Source organism: Halichoeres trimaculatus, unplaced genomic scaffold, assembly GCF_033239565.1.
Source record: "Halichoeres trimaculatus isolate MK-OKI-2021-1 unplaced genomic scaffold, fHalTri1.1 fHalTri1_scaffold_4, whole genome shotgun sequence".
Taxonomy (NCBI): Eukaryota; Metazoa; Chordata; class Actinopteri; order Labriformes; family Labridae; genus Halichoeres; species Halichoeres trimaculatus.
In genome coordinates this window covers 5,045,601-5,067,566 of record NW_027437182.1, presented here as the reverse complement: position 1 = coordinate 5,067,566, position 21,966 = coordinate 5,045,601, and the positions used below count along the sequence as shown (strand labels likewise).

Sequence of the window (21,966 nt, the reverse complement as noted above, 5' to 3'; positions counted from 1 at the left end):
TGCTGTGGTTCATGATTAAAAATGTTTTAAAACAAATTTCTGGTTTCTTCTTTCAAACTTTTTTTTTTAAGTGAGATGATTTTATTACAAAGTTTTTTGGCTCCTGTGACGTTCGAAAACCCACCTGACCCCTCAGCAGACGTGTTTCTTGAAGTAGTGGCTCCATATGTGCAAAGTTCACTCTTACAGAAACAGGTTTTGTATCGGTGCAGAGAGACAAAGTTTTCAGGATTACTCATAAAACAGAGACTCAGAGGACTGGTTAGATATTCACATAGGTATGTCCTCAGATCTGTAGGAGGCTGCACGCTCAAGTTATGCAACTTTAATTGAAGCTTCTCCAGAGTCTGTCTGACGTTTCCTCCCAGTTCCTGGTGGTAATATTTTTGGAAATCTTAATAAGGAAGACGATGAGTTCCCTGAAACATGTGAGCACCAGGGTGAAGGGGATCAGAGCGTCTTCACAGAGTGAGCTGCAGAGTCTGGCTGCACAGATCACGCAGGAGATCACACAGGTGAGGGGCTTCACTGGAAAAGCTGCTGAATATTTTCTTAATGTGTTAGATCAGAAAAAGCGACTTCAGATCAGTTTTAAAAAATATGCAGATAAATTACCTGGTTACAGTGAATTGCTGAACTTTTTTATTGATCTATTTTGTTTTGTTTTTTTCTTTCAAATAATTAACTATTATTTTAAATCTAATACAAGTGTACTCCTGACTTTCCTCTCCTCTTCTGTCTGAGTTTGATTGCTAAGACTGAACATGAAAGAATTCCTAATTTTTGTGAAATGTGTGAAGAAAACAATGTATAAATGAAAAATGTTGGATAAAACAAAATTACAATAAAATATTATAGCTTTGAAAAGGAAATTCTAAGAATAAAGGTAGAAAAATATATTGATGTATATTTCATTAATAGCATATTTTGTAAACTTATAAAGATGTCTACAGAGGAGGATTGGGGCCACTAAAAAAATAGAAAAAGATATAAAAAAATTATTGCCATTTTTTGCTGAGAAAAAACATCAGAATTCTGAGATCAGGGTCACTAATAAATAAATAAATAAATAAATAAATAAATAAATAAATAAATAATAGTAATAATGATAGTTTTTTAATTATCACTATTTTTCTGAGAAAAAACATCAGAATTCTGAGATCAGGGTCACTAAAATATGAATAAATAAATAAATAAATAATATTAATAATGACAGTTTTTTAATTATCACTATTTTCTGAGAAAAAAAACATCAGAATTCTGAGATAAGGGTCAGTAAAAAATAAATTCATAAACAGATAAATAAAATAATAAAAGTAATAATAATAGTAATAGTAATACTAATGATAATAATAGTTTTTTTTAATTATCACTATTTTTTCTAAAAAGAAAAAGTCAGAATTCTTATATTTAAGCCAGATTTTTGACTTTTATTTCAGAATTTGGGCCTTTTTTCTCAGAACAAAATCAGTATTTTAATTTAAAAAAAAAGCGCTTCATGTATTTTTCAGTGGCCCTAGTCCTCTCCCTTAAATGTCTATTAAGTCGCTTTTATATATTTAAAAGTTGTTTTAATCAATCTGGGAGCTTTTTGTCTAAAATGCACTTTTTAAATAATGTCTCATTTGTGTTGCTCAGCAGGGGGCGCTGAAACCCTTCAAAGAAGTGATTGACGTCAGCTCAGGTGATTTTCACAAGGCAGGGATGAAACCTGTGTCATTTCTGCGTCAGGTCAGTCCGTCTTCACACACTTTTCAGACCTTTTTTATAACTTTAGAACAAATTCAGTCTCTTTTGTGTCTTAAATTGTTTATTTTTTGGTTGGACTCTGTCATGTTTTTTTTTTTCCTTCGTCTCTCAGGTGCTGGCGGTGTGTCTGTACCCTGAGCTCCTGGAAAACAAAGATCTGCCCCTGGATGTCAGACACAGAGCTCAGAAGTTTCTGGAAATCTGCGATGGAGAAAGTTTGGGTGAGGTCTTCAGTTTTTTATTTTTATGTTTTCCTTCAATTTTTTATATTTTTATATTTTTGAATAGTTAGAATAACATATCTAATGATGGGCCAACAGGCTCCTACACAGCCTCTGCTGGTATGTTGCTCATCAGACAAAACATCTCTGAGTTCCTCATGAAGAGAGACCCAGGCGTGCCCTCAAACCCTGAAGACGTCTTCGTCTCCTCGGGCTCTCAGGGGGCCCTACAGGTGAGACTGTCAGTATCATGGTGCGACGGCCCTGGACGCTCATTTTATGGTGAAGTCTTGTGTTTTGATCTCTTGTTTTCAGGTGATTGTGAAGCTGATATCCGGAGCAGAAGGTGAGACTCAGACAGGTGTTCTCACCCCGATGCCCTGCCCTCACACCCTGCCCCCCCTCCTGGACAAGGCTGGGGTGACTCTGGAGCCGTATCAGCTGATGGAGGAGCGAGGCTGGGCTGTAGACCTGCAGCAGCTGCACCGAGCTTTGAAGGCTGCTAGAGGGCGCTGCAAGGCCAGAGCCATTTACATCAGCAACCCTGGAAACCCCACAGGTAAAAAACACACAAAGGAAACACACTCACACTTGTTCAGATCCAAGTTTTTATGACTCTGTTGTTGTTTGTTTTCTCAGGTCACGTGCAGGACAGGAAGTCAATTCAAGAGGTGATTGAGTTTGCAGCGGCTGAGAGACTCCTTCTGTTGGTCGATGAGGTGAGCTGAAGCTGGAATTCATTTGTATCATCCCGTCTATGGAAGCCCAAGACTGCCTGAGAAAAAATAGAAAAATTTTAGATTAAAAAGTTCATATTTTTATTGATTTATCAGAATATTTTTTAACGTAAAAAATGTATATATATTATAATTTTGGATAGATGCAGTTATATCCTAAAGGATACCATATAAAAGTATGATATATGTGCATTTTAAAATTAATTTGGGTCTAGAAAAACATGCTTTAGAGTAAAAAACACCTGTTTTGCAACAATATAATTCAAGTTAAAATGTTACATTCATCTTTTTTTTATTTGCTGCCATATTTTGCAAACATTTCTTAACCCTTTTCTTTAATTAATTAATTTTTTTTATAACTTTGTTAATTAGAAGTTTTTGAATAACAGGTATACAGAAAAGGAAAAAAAGCTCTGTACAGCAAAATATATAATAAAAGAAAAAAGAAAGTATAATAATAATAATGATAATAATAATAATAATAATAATAATAATAATAATAATTACAACACAAGGTAAAACAAAAGAAAACTCAAAACTTTAGTATACAACAAATAATCTTCAACAACATAGAAAATAAGATAATAATAATAATAATAATAATAATAATAATAATAATGATAATATTAATTATTATTATTATTATTATTATTATTATTATTATTATTATTATTATTATTATTATTATTATTATTATAACAATAATATTAATGATAATGACTGTTTTAAAAATAATTACAAGCAGGGTCTTCTGAAGCATAATAGATCATTAGATATGAAGTATAGTGGATGAACAGCCATGAATGTAAAAAAAATAATTTACACCGACTTATGGACAACAGACAACTGAATCTTTCCTTTAATCTTTTTCCTAATTTGATTATTTTTGACTCCAGGTGTACCAGGACAGCGTGTTTGGAGAAGGCAGAGAGTTTATCTCATATAAGAAAGTCCTGTTTGAGATGGGAAAGGAAATCTCAGAGAAGGTGGAGCTGATCTCTTTTCACTCTCTGTCCAGTGCCCGTATGGGAGAGTGAGTCCTCAACCTTCAAGTTTGAACTTACAGATGTTGATCTCAAAAATTTTGTTGTTTTTTCTGCTGTGGTTTGCTGGGAAGTACATGCTGTGAGAAGCAGTTGTTGCTACTGTGACAACCTGACAATATTTATTTAACTTTCTCATGGGGATAATGCAGTAGCTGAGTCGCCCCCTGCTGGACAACACTTGTATCTTAATGAATTCACCCCTAGGTCTGCAGCTTTCACTCTCAGCTCCAACAACAGCTGTGTTTAGGGCTTCAAATCTCCTCATTATGAAAGCTGAGGGGCCTGAAATGATTGAAATATTGCCCTTTTCTAACAAATACTGAATAAAAATGTTTGAGCCCATCACCTAAAGCAGCATTTCATAACTTACCTGTGTCCCAGGTGTGGTCTGAGGACAGGTTTCATGGAGATCCTCAACATGGACTCAGGGGTGAAACATTTTGTCGACACTCTCCTCTGCACGGATATCTGCGCTCCAGTCACTGGACAGCTCGCTCTGCACCTCATGGTCAAACCGCCAACACCTGGAGAGGCTTCGTATGACACATACACACAGGTGAACCGTATACACACACCTGACACACACACACACACATTCATGAGTCATTCCTGCTTCATTTATCCATCCAGGCTGACTTTGTGCTGTTCCTTCTTCTCTGAAGGAGATCCTCCTCACTCACACCACGCTGTCCCATAATGCTCAGCGGGCTCAGAAGTTTCTGGATGGTCTACCTGGGATGAGCTGTCAGCCAGTGATTGGGGGAATCTACCTTTACCCCCGCCTGCGTTTACCTGCTGAGATTATGGAGCAGGCAGAGGTGGGAATAGGCACAAGAATGCTCACACAACTTCCACATTGACATTTCACAGAGGATTACCAGCTGATAAATTTTAGGATGAGCTTGACTTTACTGATTCTATGATCCATTTCTAGACGTCACAGGTGGAGGCAGACGTTCTGTACTGTCAGAGGCTGCTGACGGAGGAAGGTGTGTTAGTGGGCGCTGGGAGTCAGAACGAAGAACCAGCAGGAAAACATCATCTGAGGTGAGTTTGGCACATCCACAGGTGTTTTCTTAAAAAAAAAAAAAAATTAAAAGTGACTGTTTAATCTTCTTCTTTCTCAGGTTGTGTTTCCTTCTCCCTCCTGACTCACTGGAGGAGGTTCTGACCCGGCTCCGCTCATTTCACCTTCGCCTCATGGACTCACAAAGAAAGACTGAGACATCATGATGACAATCTGAACCTGGCTCATTATCCTAAAAAAACATTAAGGATCAAGGATATGTTGTTCACATGTACATTAGTGTTTTCCTAAGACTTTAAACTCCATTAAGCCAATTACTCACAAAGCATTTCCTGTCTTTTCTGCATCATTTTTTTTTTAATTTAATCAGTTAAGCTCTTATCCTTTCATTTATTTTTTAGTCATAATTGATGTTTTGTTAAATTTCGTGGTTATAGTTTATCACTACGTAGTTTGTCATTACTCACAGAATCATTTATCCAGTTGATTTTGTCATACTTCGTATTATTTGTGTTGTTAGTCTTTATTGTGGACTTAGCAAGAAAAATTCAATAAAATTTCTAATAATAGTAATAATAATAGAGAACTTATGTTCTAATGTTTGCAACATTTGAGCAAACCTTCAAAGTTCCAACATTGCAGAGATCCAGGCATTTTTGCTTGAATAAGACATCAGACTGTGCAATAAAATTAAAGGTTACATTAAAAGTGCATCAGCTGTAAAAACAATTATTAGAAGCTGCAATATTTATAATTTAATAAAATCAATAAAATAAAATCCTTACACCAACTGTTAAAGCTGTGTTAATATGAGAAATGTTGTTTCATTTAAACCAAAAAGAAAAAGTGAAGCGAAAAATTCACCTCTTACAAAGGTTTTAATCAAAAATCAAAATTGCATTTCAACATTTTGCAAATCAATCGTGCAAAGTGATTCAAAACAACACACATGGTTTGGCCGTTTCAAATGTATTTACAGTATTTTAACAGTATTTTATACAAATAGGTAAAAATACACAACAACAGTTAAATTACATTTTAAATCAGAGGACATGATTTTCTACATGATCACAGAGAAAACAGTGCTTCATGTTAAGGCTCCTGTGACACTTTGAGTCACAAAGATCAGTTTTTATCTGAGTTAAGGCTTCACCAGAAACTTTCAGCAGCTCATCAGATTTTAATATTTCATCATCCAAAGAAATCTCATGTTTTTTAATCGTCTTTCTTTTCCACATTCGACAGTATCCAAGTTTTCAGAGACTTAACACCCAGGTACAAACACCTCTGTTCACCTGTACATATTACTGTGTAGTGTGCAAATTAACACGTCAGTATTTAAAGTGTTGAGTTAATGCTACCTTCATATATCAGCCCGCCATGTACAGGTAGAAACCAGCAGTTTGATGCAGGTGTTAAGTTATCCAGAGGCAGTGAGGATCCTCTAAATACGCAGAAGAGCTGAGCGTAGTTTCTCTGTGGAGATCTGATACTGCTGCTGTTTGATGATGTCCAGACAGTCACTGAGGACCTGCAGACACAAACACACAGCTAGAGAATGGGAATCTGCAATTTAACGCTCCCTTTAAGACCCTTAATCAAAATTTGAACCCACAAAGAAAGAAAAGGCTCACAGACATCGTCAACTGAGTATGTCATCATCTGTCTGTAAAATAGAAACGTTGACGCCTTACCTTCCTGGTGTCCTGAGGCAGAATCACTCCGTCGTCCCAGAGTCTGCCAGAGGAGAAAAAAGCTGAGCTCTCCTCCTCTAATCTCTTGTTTAACTTCTCCTCCTGCTTCTTCAGCTCCTCGTCCGGCTGCTCGGTGTCGGCGGGGAGCAGAGAGCCGGAGTGACCAGGGGCTGCCATCGACACTTTGGCGTTTGGCCACAAGAAGAGGAAGTTAGGGTCGAAGGATCGCCCACACTGAGAGGAAATACAAAGAATATTTAACCCTATTTATTTATTCCAACACAAGCATCATGTCGGATGTATTATTAGAGCCGTGCTGTAAAAGGTTTTCAAACTTTTTTCTCGTAAAGCGATGTAGCTGAGCTCCAAAATTAACAAAAAAGGCCAAGAGGAAAACTTTAAACATACACACGCTGTTTTAATTTTGCATAATTGTATTTGTTTTTAAATCTCTTAATGGTCTTGCTCCTGCCTATTTATCCGATTTGCTTTCTCCATATGAACCCTGTAGAGCCCTCTGGTCTTCAGGTAGTGGAAAGAGAGAGAGAAAACTCAAGACGTACCGTTTTAATCTGGCTTTTAACTGATTTTATTTAATATTTTTCATTTTTTTGGTAATATTTTATCTTAGTTTTACCCTTTTATTTTGTTTTATTTCTACATTTCAGTTCAAATTTTTTAATTGTAATTTGATTCTTTGTTTTTTCTTTTATTATCCTATTTTAACTAATTTTATCATGCACCTGATGTTACATTTTGTCATTTCACCATATTATTTATCCAACTTTTATTTTATATTTTTTTATTATTTTATTTATTTATGTATTTACACATTTACATATCTGACCCTCTAGTATTTTTGAGATAAAAAAGTTATGTATTTTTTTTATTTATTATTTATTATTTCAGTTATAGCTCCTGTATTATCTTATTATTATGGTGTGTTTGAGTGAATAAGTGTGTATATTAAATGTGGTTAGAGGGAGGGGGAATTGAAGGTGTCTTATGTTTTCATTTTATGCAATTATGCAATTTTCTGCTTTTTTCCACTTCTTGTTATTTCATTTTATTTTTTTCCCATGTAAAGCACTTTGTATTACAAATTCCTGTATGAACAGTGCTATACAAATAAAGTTAGATTGATCGATTGATAATTGGGCCTAAAATCTACAAGAATCAATCACAAACAACGTATCTTTTGCAACTGCAAAAACATAAACTCTTCAAATTCTTTCTGGTTACAAACAACTCTTCAGCCAGGAGTAAAAAACAGAAATGTTTCCTGAGTCTCTCACCATGGCGTAGCTGTCAGCGCCGTGACATCCACCAATCACTACGGTGATTTTAGGGACAGAGGCGCACGCCACCGCTGACATCATCGAGCCCTGAGCTTTCAGACGGTTTGTGTTGGTTTCTGCCTAAAAGAGAACAAAGAAAAATCTTAAAAAATCCATCTTATTTTCTCCTTTTGATGTCCAAACTATTCAAGAGTGGAATTTGAAAATCCAAGAAATTTGTGCATTTATAAAAACGTGTGTGGTCTTTACCTGTGTCGTGGAGAGAGTCAGAGCCGCTGAAGGCGCCGTGTTCTGGAGGAAGAGGAGCGGCACGTCTCTCTGATCACACAACTGGACAAAATGACTTCCCTTCAGAGCGGCTTCGTTTGACAGCTCTCCATTGTTGGCCACGATTCCAACCAGGTGACTGAAGTGAGACAGAAACATGCTCCTCAAGTCAGACGACTCACATGCTGAGATAATAAACCATTTACAGCTGGAGAGTACTTTTGATTCAGCACTTTTCTTAAAGTTACTAAGCGGATGTCTGTCCCTGGAGGAGGGACACCAGTAGATTTGGTTTGGACCCCAGTTGCCGACCACTGATCTGATTAAGGTGTCACTGAGGGCGAGGGTTAATCTTATCAGGGTGAGGGGTCACTGAGTTTGTGAGAAGATGCAATTACAGCATCAACAAGACAGGCAGAGATCTACCTCTATGTTCTCTGTGTAGAGTTTTATATATATCTTATATTTATTAGCCTCTCATTAGCCTGTGAGCGACTCTTCTTCATTTTCTGCTCATGATACAAGCCTCAACAATAACCAAAGATTTACAACAACACATTTTGGTTTCATAAAATACTTGGGCTGGGGCGATATGCTTTTCTTGTGATTCAATTCTTTTATGATTTTTGGGGTGCTGATTGGATTTTAATTGTGATTTTTTTTTTATTTACAATTTTTAGTTTGCTCCTTTAACAGCAGACCATGTGAAAAAGTTATACGATGGTACTGGTCCTGTCCCACCTTAACTAAATTCTGGACATCTTATTTTCAAAGCATTTCAGAAATTCTTAACCATCAAATTGTACCAAACCCTCTGACTGCTATATTTGGCATTTTCCCAGGCAGTGATTTACTGAAAGCAAAAGCTGAATTTTGGCTTTCTCTTCGTTGGTGGCTCGCCGAGTCATTCTTTTTAATTCTCTCTTTCGCACTGGATCAGAGACACTATGTACTGCTTAAAGTTGAGAAAATATGTCCCACTTTACCAGATAAAGAAAATAGATTTAACAGAGTTTGGCGCCCCATCCTGACTTTTTTTCTAGAAACCCACGACAGACATTTCTGAATAGCTTTTTTTTTCTTTTTTTTTAATAAAGTCATATTTTATTACTTTTTTCCATTTAATGATTCATTTTATTTCATTTTGTTTTTATTGTTTATATAAATATATATATATATATATATATATATATATATATATATATATATATATATATATAGACTATGTCAGGTGCCATATTTTTTCATGTCACCCTCTGATCGAGAAAAGTGGTAACTTTTTCTAATCCAGTTTATAAACAAAGACTGAAATGAAGAATTAGAGTTTAAAAAAAATTTTTTTGACAAAGAATCCCAATTTTGAAATTGTCAAACAAAAAACCTTGATGTTTCGATTCTCATTTTTTTCTTCCACCCCTATAAAATATCATATCTGTCATTCTGATCATTAAAGACTTGATGTCACTTTTTTATTGTACATTATTACAGAATCTGTGTGGTGTCAGTGTGTGTGTATTTTACCCATGAATCTTTCCAAAGCCAGTGATGAGCGTCGTCCCATATCGAGCTTTAAACTCCTGAAAGCGGCTCCCGTCTGTCAGCCGACTGACCACCTGGACACACAGTCCAACAACAAAATACACGTTACTTATTCAAGCTTTTATCAGACAGTTTCATAATTCACCAACCAAGCTTTCGAGTTTTTCTTGTTCCTTTTTTCATTGCAATGTTTTTTTATCAGAAATATTTTGTGTTATATCTGTAGTGATGAAATTTACACACCCATTCCATATCTCTCCTGAGGGTAAAACTGCACTTTTATCATGTATTTCAAAAGGTAAGTTTATGTTTTTTCATTTATTTTTACTAATGTTTTTGTCCCAAAGGGACTTTTCCAAACTCTAAAGATGTTTAAAAAAATTGCACATTGTACCATTTTAGCATCCAGACTGTAGTTATAACTTTTAGGAGCAAGTCCCAGAAGCTCCTCTGAGCCGTACAGAGGCTCCTCCTCTGCCCTCCTCTTCTCGTCGTCCTCGTCGTCCTCGGGCAGCTGGAAGTTGAGGGTGGATATGATGTTTCTGGTGTAGTTGTACGCCTCCTTTTCTTCCCAGGCGAAATGGTCCACACAGCCGCTTACTCTAAAACAAGAACAGAAACGTTTTATCATAATTTTATTTTTTGAATATTAGAGTATTTAGAGCTTGTCTGGTTTGTGGATTTACTCTGCGTGAAGTCTGGCTCCTCCCAGGTCTTCTGGTGTGACCTCCTCTCCTGTAGCGGCTTTGACAAGCGGCGGTCCACCCAGGAATATGGTTCCTATCCTGTGCACCATCACCGCCTCTTCTGCCATGGTGGGGATGTAAGCTCCACCCGCGGTGCACGAACCACACACCACCGACACCTTCAGGATTTAAAAAAAGGAATCAAAACTTGGTAACAATTTAACAGTATTTTCAAATTTTTCATAAATATAAACTCTTAAATCTGGAAAATGAGGGACACCTCAGTCTATTCTAGAATAAATAAATCATCAAGAGATTTTTCTACTTTTGGTTTATGTGACCTCAAAAACAACAACTTCAGATTACATCCAACCAACTCTCCCCAAAACAAATGAATTACCTCCTTATTAGGAGCAAACCAGGACTGTTTGTAGTTCTTTACCTGTGGGATCTTCATGGCCGACATGATGGCTTCATTATAGAAAGTCCGTCCTCCCTGGTTCTTGTCAGGAAAGATCTCTGACTGCAAGTTTACATACAAACACAGAATCAGAGCTTAAACAGCAGAAATACTGAGCTCACATTCAGACGTCTTGAAAAGACTGTGCTTCATTCCTGTTCCTCTTTAACTATGGTTATGTTTTTAGAAATTGTTATCATGTTACCTGTAGTGGAAGAAAAGCTCCTCCAGAGTCGACGAGGTAAACACAAGGCAGGCGGTTTTGAATTGCTACTTCTTGTGCACGTAGCTGCTTCTTGACTGTGATTGGATACGCTGTTCCACCTTTCACTGTGGCATCGTTAGCAATGAAGACACACCACAAACCGTTGATCCTTCCAATGCCTGAAGTGACAGAAACATATAAAGGTGGTGCACAGTCAGTGACACATTCAGCTTTAGCCACACTCATCACACGATACAGTCTATAGTTAGTACCAAAGATACAGATGCAGCTAGTGGTTTCTGACCAGTCAGGCAGCCGGCTGAAGGGATGTCCCCGTACGGCAGACCCAGACCAGCAAACGGAGACAGCTCCAGGAAGTCCTCATCATCCAGCAGCAGGCTGAGTCGATCCCTGACCAGCAGCTTCTTGTTCCTCTGCGTGTGTCTGGCTATCGCGTTTTCCCCTCCACCTTTCCTCACCTGTTCACTCAACTCTACGAACCTTACAGACACGGGATGAGCAGAGGTGTAAGATGACGTAAGCCAGTCCCATTCATTGCTGGTAAATGCAAACTGACTGGGGGAGAACCTACTTTTTGTGGCAGGTGTTACTGTTTCGGAGGTTAGCTTCGTATACGTGTTGCTGGATGGGTTGGAGGGGTTGTTTCAGCACTGGGAAGGCACTGCGCAGAGATTTCCTCTTACGGGCTGCAGAGCTCATACGGCGGACTGGACACTGCCAGCTCTGCTGAGTCAGTCTGCAGAACATAGAGAGTGACATCAACATTTAGAAAGACTACTACCTTTGTTGTGGGAAAACTAGCTAGCTTGTCTCATACATTATGAATTGGACAAACAGACCTGACTGTACAGTAATTTGATTGATTGTATCATCAATACCAAGTAAACATCTTACGTCAAATTTTTATACATGAGGGATTTTTGTTGACAGACAGTGTGGTTACCGTTTAGTACACTGTAGAAAAAAAGAAAGGAAAGAATTTGAGAGGGAAGACTTTTGCAGAAAACGTCAACATTTTATTGATTCTGTTGTGAATGATCTTACTAGGTACTTTTAATTTTTTTCTCCATCATCCTTCGGGGTTATCTTACACCAGAGCATTTTATTAGCTTGGCAGATTTCAAACTAGGATGGTCTGACCTGTACATATGGATATTTAACTGCCAACCACTCATCATTTCTTAAATGATGTCATGGCTGTATGGCATTGGGGACATTCCAGGTGAAAAATGAAAGATAAAAATGTTAATAAAGTATTTCCAGGAAGAACAATAAAGGATGTTTGAAGGTGTAGTGACCTGTAGTGTCTTTCTTCTGTTGTGTTCCTCAACATACATGATGATACTGGGATGGAAGAAGGCACCAGGACAGGACACACTCTTCCTCCACTGCACACACTCCTTCAAGGAACATGGAGATCAAAAACAAACAAGAGGTAAAACAGGTGAGACTTCCATAGACTGTCAGGTAACTAGTGTGTTTGCATAGGAGATAAAAATAGGAGCACGATCTGCAACTCTGCTGACCTCTGATAATACTCACATATTCAAGTTACCTGTCAGTAACTATTGTTTTGTTACATTTACTGATAAACCTATCTATTATGAACACAATGTATGATACATTTGAACCCTGCATGACAAATCCTCAAAAGAAATACCAGACTGTATGTGTTATAGGTGAACTATAAGTCACAAGGTGTGAAAGTACACACTGTACACATATTTAAAAACATAAAACTAAAACATATGTGAATGAGAATATACTTTAACATTTTTTTGGTACCATATGGACGATGTTTGTTGTGTCGTTGGTTTAACGGTTACTACATGTAAAGAAAATGTATGCCAAAGGTCGTCAAGTGTACTTCAAGTGATAAATGTAAGGAGGTTTTGAGGATAACTTCTTATTTACGACGTGTCTTACCTTGCCATGTGTCGGTACATTTCTGTCAGTGTCTGCTGCAAAATAATTAATCATAAAACTAACAGAAAATAGGATTCAGAGCAACGTTTACAACAACAACACCACAGACAGTATGAGCAGCCCTAGCTTCCACAGAGCGGCCGCGTTCTTCTTCGTCTCCAGTTTGTCTGTTGACGGTTAGGGTGCAGTATCACACTCTACCGCCATCTACAGGGGAGAAGGTGAAGTGTATGATGAAAATGAAATAAGGCATATTTTCCAGTATATTAGCTTTGTCTCACAGCTTGGTTATCTGCAGATTTACAAAGAAAGATCCAAACAGGATGAGCTACCCAGCATGAATTTATCAGGAAACGGTTAAATTACCCCTATTTGCATGACTGGTGCATCCATCTAGCTCTCTAGCTGTAGTAACATATCTTGGCCACTAGATAGAACTGTTTATTAATTCATTCAAGATCGTTTACATATTAATTTCTTGAACCTCAAATTCTTTATATCTTTGTCATATTTTTACTTGTTTGGTAGATTAAAAACACTTTTTAAAATTCTTTTTCTTTTATACTTAGGGAATTTCCGATTTGCATCTTCTCTGCTATCTGAAATGCATATTGCCTTAAGTCATTTCCCAACAATAGGCTGTTATCTGTTTGGTGCCTACTCTTATCAAAGAGCAAACTGATCACCATCAGTTTTACTTGCTGATGTGTAAACAGTAGAAATTAATTGTTTCAGGTAAAAATCTAAAAAGGTCTGTTTGAAAATAAAACTTTGTCTTACTTTTTTCTCTGGCAGATCTCAGGTTTTGGGGTTTTGGTTAAAAATCAAAAAATCATTTTATTGTTAACATGTTGCATGTAAATAAAAAAATTCTTTATGTAAAGATATTTTATAAAACACAATTTCTCCCTGGAAGCTCATGTGTCTTTTAATTAATTAATTAATTTTACTTTCTTTCTTTCTTTTTTCTTTTCTTTCTTTTCTTTCTTTCTTTTTTTTGCAACTCTAAGTCTTTGACGGCAGTTGAAACAGGGGAAAAATCAAAAGCTAATGATAAAATATGTTAGATATATGTAGAATATGTTTAAAAAAAGAAATTGGTAAAAAAGTAGAAAATTAATGCACACCAATTGCAGTAAGATTTATTGATAAAAAAAAACCAACAACAAAAGAAATATAGGCAAAGTGTGAAATGCATACGATTCAATAAAGATAAAAAAAAAAGTCAAAGACAGAGTCAATAAAAATGTCAGGCCTTTACTGAAATTGTATTGTTTTTATATATTAAAAAAAAATAATAATAAAATAAAAATAGGAAAAGTGTGAAAAACGCAAGATTCAATTAAAAAAAGGGCAGACAGAGTCAATACAAATATCAGGCTATACCCAAAATAGCAATGCAAGTGGACCTTACATACTTAAAGATAGCGTCAAAAAAAATAAATAAAATAAAATAATCTTGACTTTATGTCAGATAATCTTTCAGTAATAAGACACAACAAACACAGAAAAGGGCTTAAATGACCTCATTACTTTGTGCCATGGCAGTATGAGATGGAAATTAACATAAGAAAACAAGCCATATCATTTAAGGAAACCCATAAATAATTGAGAAGTTAATTAAGTTGTAATTGCAGGAAAACTGAGTGATTAAAATGCATTTCTGCTCATGGCTTCCTTGGTTATTTGAGGTTATACAACCTGGATCAACCTTAATATGATCCATGATCTTTCTGAATGTGATCCTTTGGTCTAAAACTAGTTTTATCCTTTTGGGGCCACTGTGGAGGGGCCCTTGATTTGTACGGCCCTGCTGATTCAGACGGATAGAGAGCAGTTGGAGGAGGAGGAGGAGGAGAAGGGGGAGGAGGAGGAGGAGGAGTGTGTTTGTCGGGCAGACAGTCAGTCAGTGTGGACCGGAGTCCCAGCGGCAGTTTTGGAGAGTCTGAGCCGGGAAAACTACGTCAAATACGGGAGAAGTCAACAGGGGGAATCCGCGATGAGTTGGGGAACGGAGCTCTGGGTGAGTTTAAACTCTTTGTACTGAGTGTCCACTTTAAGCTGCTTCTTTTATTGCACTGGCACGACCAGGACGTTGACTTTTGTGACACAGAGAGGCAGAAAGGTGCTGTGTTACCTTTTAGCTTTGTGTTGTAAGAAGGCGAGCGGCTAACGTTAGCTGTCCGTCTGTACAGTGAAGCAAAGCGCTGCAGCTAATGCTAAAGCTAATCCGCGGTGCACCTTAACGGCTGTGACAGCGGCGGAACAATGGGCGAGTCTGCGGACACACGGGGCAGGAGAGCCCGGGGCAGGAGGGGGTCCACGGTGTTACCTGTCAACTTAAATCAAATATGTGCGTCTCAAATTAGATTTTCACTGTGACTGGCAAGTTATAAAGTCTAATGTTGACGGTTTTGTGTGTGTGTCACACCCTGTTTCAAAGAGAGGCTGGCAGGGATTCCCGGTTACAGGGTGGAGAGGCGGTGTGATCCGGGTACGGATCCCCATCCTCCTCGATGTTCTCAATATCAACCAGAATTTACAATATTTTGTAAAATATCTGACTACTCATATATTGCCTCTTTTTATTCTAGTTTTTCAGTGTTTTGTCTTAACTTCTGTGACATTTCGTTGAAGGGACAGACGCTCAAATTTCAGCTTAACACCTCAGCATTTGTTGCAGTATAACCCAGTAAATAGCACAATGAAAGGCAAAATATTTCTTTTTTGATATATTGAGATTTTTCTGTGATGTTTTCTTTTTCAACACAAGCTTTCTTTTATACCTCTTTATACATCAGACACTCTCATGCATAAAACAGCATCTTTATTTGATCTTTTATTCCAACATGTGATTGATTTATTCCTGATTTAGACTTACAACTGACCTTATAGTGAGCATCAGCCTTTGATTTTTGGGGTGTTGGCCATGCAAGCTCTTGTAACCAGAGAGGCAACCAGCAGCATCCCCTGTGGGTGTGTTTTGATGTGTGTTTGTGTGTGTATGTGTGTGCATGTGTGTGTGTGTGTCACTCCCCATCTGACCTCAGTGGTTAATATCTGCAGCTCAGTATCAGCTAATATTAGGCTTTCTGAGCCTGATAAAACAAAACTTCCTGCTACAGACAGCGAGATATGTACTTGTGCTCCTCTGTGATTGAAACAGAGTTTGTGCTTAAACAAATATGTGATCTGTCAAGATTTCAGAGGTGTTTTGGGAGCGTGGACCATTCCTGTTATCCATATGTATTCTTTTGTGGGGCAGTTTTACACACACAAAGACCAGCGTGTCAAGATTGGCTGGAGAAGAAATTCAATTTACATTTCTGCTGATTAAACGATTTAGAGTTTTTCCTTTTTATGTCACCTTTTGATTCAGTTGTTTCCCCTGTAAATAAGTCAAGAAAACTGGAATGATACAAGCTAGCATCACAAAAATGAGCTTCAAAATAGTGACATCAAGTTAAAATTAATTTTAATATTAACATATTTAAATTGGGATCCTTAAAGTCAGGAAGTGGTTAGTCTGCTCATTCATTCATTGTCTTATTGTCACCACAGAGCAAAGACACTTGCTGGAGGTCGTCATAATCCCCTGAGTCCGCTGATGGGATTAATGTGCCGGCTGTCCGATTACACATGATTGGCTGTCTGATGTCAGATTATGGATTATTGTCCGTGAGATTAGATGTTACACAGATGATTGCCTCTTGTTTTTTACAGATGGCTGACTATTTTAATATCAATCACACCATGCGTATTGTTGTCTTTTCATCATTCATATTGCAGACTATGAATGTATAATAGGGATTAGCTCTTCAATAGCAGAGATTACAGTTGAATATATGACGAAATGGGGTTTTGACTTGTATGGATGCTTGTAAAATAGCTTCAATAGTTCTTTTTATCCCATCAGTTCAGGTCTTAATCTGTTATCTAATAATGTGGAGGTGTAAGGAAATGAAGGCAATCATTCACCTGTCCTTTTTTCTTAGATAACACAAACTCTGTCAGTTTCCTTAACTCAGATTTAAAAAAAAAACACAACATACCAAATCTCAAACTGATTGTGATAAAATTACAATTAATTTTTCAGGTAACCCTTGGATTATGTATCCCCTGTTTCTTTAAAATACCAAAAAGTTAATTGCACTAGGATTAGGCCTGTCACTATAATCAATAAATCAATTAATCGAACGATAAATAAAAACGTCCTAGGTACGTTTGCCAGCCTTGATAAACTGACATGTGCATGCATGTTTGTTTTCCTCCTCTCTTTGGACCAAAGAGGCTGAATGAGAAGATGGCTCACCATGTCTATCTTTCTTAACATCGGGGTGCATAGGTTCTATAGCGGATTTAGCGGATTTATAGCGGAGTGAGCATCTGTCAAAAATGCGATCTTTGGGGTGAAGACGGGGCTGCTCGCGCGTACACACGAAGAGAGCTGTAGCGAGCGTCCTGAGGGGTAAGGAGGAAACACACGCTAACATGAGTGATGGCACGAAATATACGGTTCTTAAGCCGCCTGCCACAGTCCCAGTGTGGGAATATTTTGTTTTTTATCAGAATGAACAAAGTGTGAGCTCATGAACACCAACGAGCTGATATATTGCATTTGTTTGAAAATAGTGGCGACGAAGAAGAAGAAGGGGAGGTGCGGCGGAGCCTTGTTCTTTGACAATCTGCTCTTTTTGTGTTGGAAGGCGGTAAACAATCCACCAACTTTTGAGTCTTTACACTCCATCACCATTTAAATAATAAACAGCATTACACAAATAAAAAGCATCCAGCACTCAAGACAGTCTCAGCATATTCACTTTAGCTTAGCGCCTTTGCTTTTGCCCTGTGTTTTGGCTCGGGCCCAGCTCTTTGAGATATAACAAAGCAAGCGGAGAACATCCTATTACCGCTCTGGCTTCCAGCCCTCCGAGACACACACAGAAAGTAGGAAGTGTTTGTCTGAATCGAAGCTCTGTGTGCGTTTTGTGTGTGTGTGTGTGTGTGAGTGTGTGCCGAGTGCCAGGATGCTGCCACGCTGTGCTGTGGTCTGTCTGGTTGAGGTGAGCCGGAGGCCAGCCGAGCAGAGCAGCCAAGTGTGACGGGCGGGCTTCTCTGCTGAGCGGCCAAACTGAATGACAAGGAGGAGGGGATAAAGGATGCAAAGGTAGAGGAGAGAGGACAGACTCTCAACGGCTGGCTAGACTCCTGAGTTTACTTTAAAGTCTGTCAGCTGTTAAATAAATGGGACACTTAAGAGTAATTGTGGAGAGGCAGATCCAGCAGTGAGCAGGTTTTTACTCTTCTGTGGACCAAGAGGTCACAAGGGTTTGCTTTTCTTTCCTTGTCATGTCGTGAGGATTTGGAAAAGGGTTGATGCTGTCTTCTCTCAGGTGTTTCATGGGAGGAATGGTTGGATTATGAGGGTACTGATGTGAATCACTGGATATTAAAAGAAGAGAAAAATGCAAGCAGTGTTTTAGCCTCAGGTGGCTTTTAGATTCAGCAAAGGCTGTTCAATATTCCTGCTCTTATTTCTGACATTTATAGATCATAGACTACAATATATAAAGGTCACCAGGGTTATTCTTTAACTGAAAATGACAAGCTTCTTATTTTAGCCCTGTATTGGATATTATAGATACTTGAGAATGAATTTTGGCTATACAAGCATGAGAATAAACAAATTGTTTTTTTTTAGAAACAAGTATACACTTCAAACAGAATTAAGAAAGAATGTCTTGGTAGACTTTTTTTTGCATTTTTGGAAATTTAAGAATGGCATGGCTGACCAATGAGACCAAATTTTACTTTTTGGCCCTGGTTAACAGCGCCTCCCTCACCTACTTTTACCTCTTTTCCCCTCCAGGGTTCAATTTAGGTGGACCTGCTCTAATTGGTTGTAAATTGGTTTTCCAGTGTTTCTGCTACAGAAAACAGGATGTCAAGTCTGTCTCTACATGGTTGCACATTCACAATTCTGTATCGGGCCCAGTAGAGCTCAACCCTGATGTGTACACAGACACACATACAGTCATGGACGAAAGCATTGGCAACCCTGGAATTTTTCTAGAAAATATACCATTTCTCCCAGAAATTGTTGCAAAACATATCTCAAATAGCACCAAGAAATGGTTGGAGACAAAGCACTGGAGAGTTCTGAAGTGGCCATCATTGAGCCCAGATCTAAATCCCATTGAACACTCAAGCCGTGTTTCCACCAAGCAGACCGGTTCGGTTCATCTCGGTAAGGCACACATTTTGTGGCGTTTCCACTGACTTATCCTGGGACAGATCCCCAAATAAATGAGACAAGCCGTCCCAATTTTTGGGACCCTTTCATATGTGGGGCCAGACTGACCCAATCGGCTCTCAGAAGGTGGAGCTACAACACTGCAGACCGTTGATTGGTCGGAAGAATCGTTACTTACCCTGACAGCGGCTGCATTTCTCCTGGCAGCACACAGACTTCTCTGAAACAAAGCTTGATTACACTTTGTATCAAAGAGCTACATGCCAATCACAGAATCACAGACATCTATGCTCTTTGTTTACTGTGTTGCGTTTTTCTTCTTCCTTGGATTTGTTAGCAGGGTAAACTGTGTCGGGGTGCTACGGCGTCACACCGCCTACCACGAGGGGGCACAGTTTGCTATGGAAACACAAACGGGATCAGGCTTAACTGTACCCAACCGTGCTAAACCGTACCGTACCGAACCGGACTGCTTGGTGGGAACGCGGCTTTATAGATAGGAATGGGTACTGAATTAAGTACTTTTATAGGTACCGAAAATTCAGTCAGTGTTACTGAGTATCGGTTCGCGGAACATCAAACAGTATCATGTTTTGGTACCTAAACCCATCGTTCTGACGTAGAAGAGTAGGCAATTTTCCATTCTGGACATGAACACAACATTGCAAGTTTACATATTGAGAATTAAATATGTTAAATAGAAAAACTTTGAGATTTTTGTATCAAACAAAGCAATGTTTATTACCACATGAACACACTCAAAAGTACCAAAAATTGGTACCGTTACTGTATTGTTTCAAATGTAAAAGGTGCCCATCCCTACCTATGAAGAGATCTCAAAATTGCTGTTGGAAAAAAGGCATCCTTTGAGCCTGAAAGACCTGGAGAAGTTTGCAAAAGAATAGAGGTCCAAATTTCCATCTGAGACGTATAAAAAAACTTGTTGATGTTATAGAAATGGATTGTCATCAGTTATTTCTTCCAACCAAATGTTGAGTTGAGGGTGCCAACAATTTTGTGGGGCCCATTTTTTGCGTTTTGTGAAAAATTGTGCAAATTTTGGCCTTTTCTTCATTTTTATTTGTTTTCTAAGTGCACATCAGGGAATTAAACATATTTATAACAAAAAATTTTGTCATTGCAACAATTTCTTGGAGAAACTGTGTATTTTCTGGTAAATTCCAGGGGTGCCAATACTTTCGTCTATGACTGTACATAAGCCTGCTCTCACACACATGGGAGCGCACTTCAAGTGGAGAGAGAGTTAGGAGAAATAATGACGCAACCACCACAAGCCACATAGGAAAAACCACTTCGAAGTGCTCCCAGGGCACCACAATGACCCCCAAGGCAAACCTCGGGGAAAACACTGTTTTCTTTTGCAGAAACCTGTGGATATGACTGGCTACCTTTCTGTTTCTGTCTTAGCCAAGTTTCTCAACAAGCTAAACCAAAGCTACCAGGTGACCTGTGATGTAGTTTGTGCAGTAAGGGCATGTGCATGCTGCATATTTGACTATTTCATGACTTAAGCTGATGTTTTCTGATCCTAAGTTACCAAACACAGCTTCATCTCTAGTCTCTTGTCATATTGTGAGGCTCTGGCAGCTCTGATCGCAGGGTTTCTCCTGCTTGGTGGGGCAGGAGTCTGTGGCTCAACAGACCACAGCGGGTGTGAATGAAGTCATGTTGAAGCTGAGGGCACTGGCCTGGACGCGACAAGCTGTTACAGCCAGTCATGCCAAGCGTTGTGTGAATGTGGAGGGGGAGTGTTTTTGTAGGTGTGAGAGAGAGGACATGTTGATTTTCAGCTCCGGGTGAGTGACAACGATTGTTGAAGCTGATGTTTTTGAGTTTGCGTCTTGCTGTGAGGATGGGAGGACGTCTTTCTTAATTAGTAAAAGTGTGTGTACACACTCCTCCAGGAGACAGGAAAGGAAAATAGAGAGGAGGAGGCGTGAGAGGAAGATGGAAGACAAAAAAAATCTCATAAAGAGGAAGAAAAGGAGGAGGTTTAATAACTGTAGAGGATGGAAAATGGTCAGCGAGGCAAGTGGAGTTCGCAGACATAATGGATTGGATGAAAGTTTAATGATCCCAGTGGGGCCGTTGGCTGCTGCAACAATGGGGAGTAATAGGATACATCAAGACTGAAAACCTGTCAGTCACAGGCAAGAAAAATAAGTTTACAGCTGATCCAAACTGATCCAGACATTAAAACTGTCTGATTCAGAGTCAAAATGAATCATCTCATTGGTCGATATTGTCCACATCTTGCTTAAAAACAGAGAAAGACTGAAGGTAAACATAAGGTGATGGTTCAGGGTATACTGAACATGCTATCCACAGTCAAGCATTCAGATGCAGCTGGATGAAGCTCTGTCCAACCATCAGCTGTCCTCGGGAACACTTTTGTAAGTCTAGAGGCGGAAAAACATGATTTCTGTGGTTTGTTTTGGATCATAGAGGAATAAAACACAGTTATATTTTATAAGTGCTGGGATGATATGCTTATCTCCTTCTTCAATCCTCCTACGAATTTTGCGGTGCTGTTTAAGTTAAATTGCAATTCTTCAAAGTTTCCAATTTTTGCAATAATGAGATTTCTTTTTTAACACCAGACCAAGTGAAAAAGTCAGGGATGGGTACTAGACATGCACCGATCGATCCGTTGGCCGATTGTTGCTTTTTGCTCTGAGACCTAAAACTCAGGATACTTTATTGGTTGTATATATGTAGGGCTGCAACTAACGATTATTTTCACTTACTTACTTTTAGCTTTACAATTTAGCTAAAAATTATTTTAGGTATTTTCTAAACAGCAATACAGACAATAA

At 38.4% G+C, this 21,966-nt stretch overlaps 3 protein-coding genes across 5 annotated transcripts in view; 2 read left to right on the top strand and 1 right to left on the bottom strand.

Annotated features, from left to right (window-relative positions):
• Positions 1 to 410: 410 nt before the first annotated feature.
• Positions 411 to 4,986, top strand: LOC141788792 (alanine aminotransferase 2-like). Its single transcript, XM_074667863.1, has 11 exons — positions 411 to 515; positions 1,642 to 1,731; positions 1,862 to 1,970; positions 2,070 to 2,203; positions 2,286 to 2,529; positions 2,610 to 2,689; positions 3,604 to 3,740; positions 4,135 to 4,309; positions 4,416 to 4,571; positions 4,688 to 4,800; positions 4,881 to 4,986. The coding sequence occupies exons 1-11, from the start codon at positions 411 to 413 to the stop codon at positions 4,984 to 4,986; spliced, it is 1,449 nt and encodes a 482-aa protein (XP_074523964.1).
• Positions 4,987 to 5,682: 696 nt separating this feature from the next.
• Positions 5,683 to 13,024, bottom strand: LOC141789010 (methylcrotonoyl-CoA carboxylase beta chain, mitochondrial). The gene is made up of 13 exons (XM_074668261.1): positions 12,877 to 13,024; positions 12,249 to 12,350; positions 11,522 to 11,686; positions 11,234 to 11,430; positions 10,930 to 11,108; positions 10,707 to 10,787; positions 10,265 to 10,443; positions 9,973 to 10,180; positions 9,561 to 9,652; positions 8,022 to 8,178; positions 7,770 to 7,892; positions 6,475 to 6,708; positions 5,683 to 6,311 (listed from the first exon to the last, which is right to left on the bottom strand). The coding sequence occupies exons 1-13, from the start codon at positions 12,894 to 12,896 to the stop codon at positions 6,225 to 6,227; spliced, it is 1,824 nt and encodes a 607-aa protein (XP_074524362.1). The 5' UTR covers positions 12,897 to 13,024; the 3' UTR covers positions 5,683 to 6,224.
• Positions 13,025 to 14,724: 1,700 nt separating this feature from the next.
• fnbp1l (formin binding protein 1-like) overlaps positions 14,725 to 21,966 on the top strand; it is a 65,121-nt gene continuing 57,879 nt past the window's right edge. For all 3 annotated transcript variants that reach the window (XM_074667782.1, XM_074667784.1, XM_074667781.1), the window contains exon 1: positions 14,725 to 14,899. In XM_074667782.1, coding sequence (XP_074523883.1) covers positions 14,876 to 14,899 — 24 coding nt within the window. In that variant the 5' untranslated portion in view covers positions 14,725 to 14,875. The remainder of the gene's footprint in view (positions 14,900 to 21,966) is intronic.